This window comes from Stegastes partitus, unplaced genomic scaffold, assembly GCF_000690725.1.
Source record: "Stegastes partitus isolate 25-593 unplaced genomic scaffold, Stegastes_partitus-1.0.2 Scaffold439, whole genome shotgun sequence".
NCBI lineage: Eukaryota > Metazoa > Chordata > Actinopteri > Pomacentridae > Stegastes > Stegastes partitus.
In genome coordinates this window covers 519185-519827 of record NW_007578170.1, presented here as the reverse complement: position 1 = coordinate 519827, position 643 = coordinate 519185, and the positions used below count along the sequence as shown (strand labels likewise).

At 35.0% G+C, this 643-nt stretch overlaps 1 protein-coding gene across 1 annotated transcript in view; it reads left to right on the top strand.

Annotated features, from left to right (window-relative positions):
* The window catches only part of LOC103360437 (phosphatidate phosphatase LPIN1), a 26520-nt gene that overhangs the window by 20183 nt on the left and 5694 nt on the right, over positions 1 to 643 (top strand). Inside the window, exon 9 of the mRNA XM_008286186.1 lies at positions 26 to 95. Within this exon, the coding sequence (XP_008284408.1) occupies positions 26 to 95 (70 nt within the window). The remainder of the gene's footprint in view (positions 1 to 25; positions 96 to 643) is intronic.

Sequence of the window (643 nt, the reverse complement as noted above, 5' to 3'; positions counted from 1 at the left end):
TGGATAAAAATACTTTGTGTTCCAGGTACTATAACTGGAGCACGGCGGCTCCCCTGGTGCTGGCGATGCAGGCCTTCCAGAAGCCTCTGCCCAAGGTAAACCTGACACCCACCCGGACACCGGCCCGGCGGCGACACTCTGCAGGCCGCTGGTGTCGCGTTAAAACTCTTCCCCCCCTTCTGGCTGAAAGCAGAACTGCAGCCTGTCTGTCTGTCTGTCTGTCCTCGCTGCACAACACGAAGCTGCTTTTTATAGTTTAACTTAACTGAACATTTTCTAAACATTTTCCCTATTTGGGTAATTTCTGGATAATAGCTAGAAAAAAAACCCACAGAAAAATATGTGAATTTACATGTAAATGTTTAATTTTCTTATTTTTAATTTATTTCATTATTGTTTTTTTAATCTTTTTTTTTTTTTTAATTTATTTGTTTCTTTTTTTCATTTTTATTTTTTTGTTATTTGTTTCATTTTTATTACTATTTTTTTATTTATTTTTTATAATGCCGCTTTAAAAAGCAAAGAAAATACGCGCAGAAAAATGTGCGCATCACGAATGTCGTTCTGCATTTCCTTTGCTTTTAAAGCAATGGTATAAATAAATAAATGAAAAATAAAAATGAAAAAAATAATTGAAAAAGAT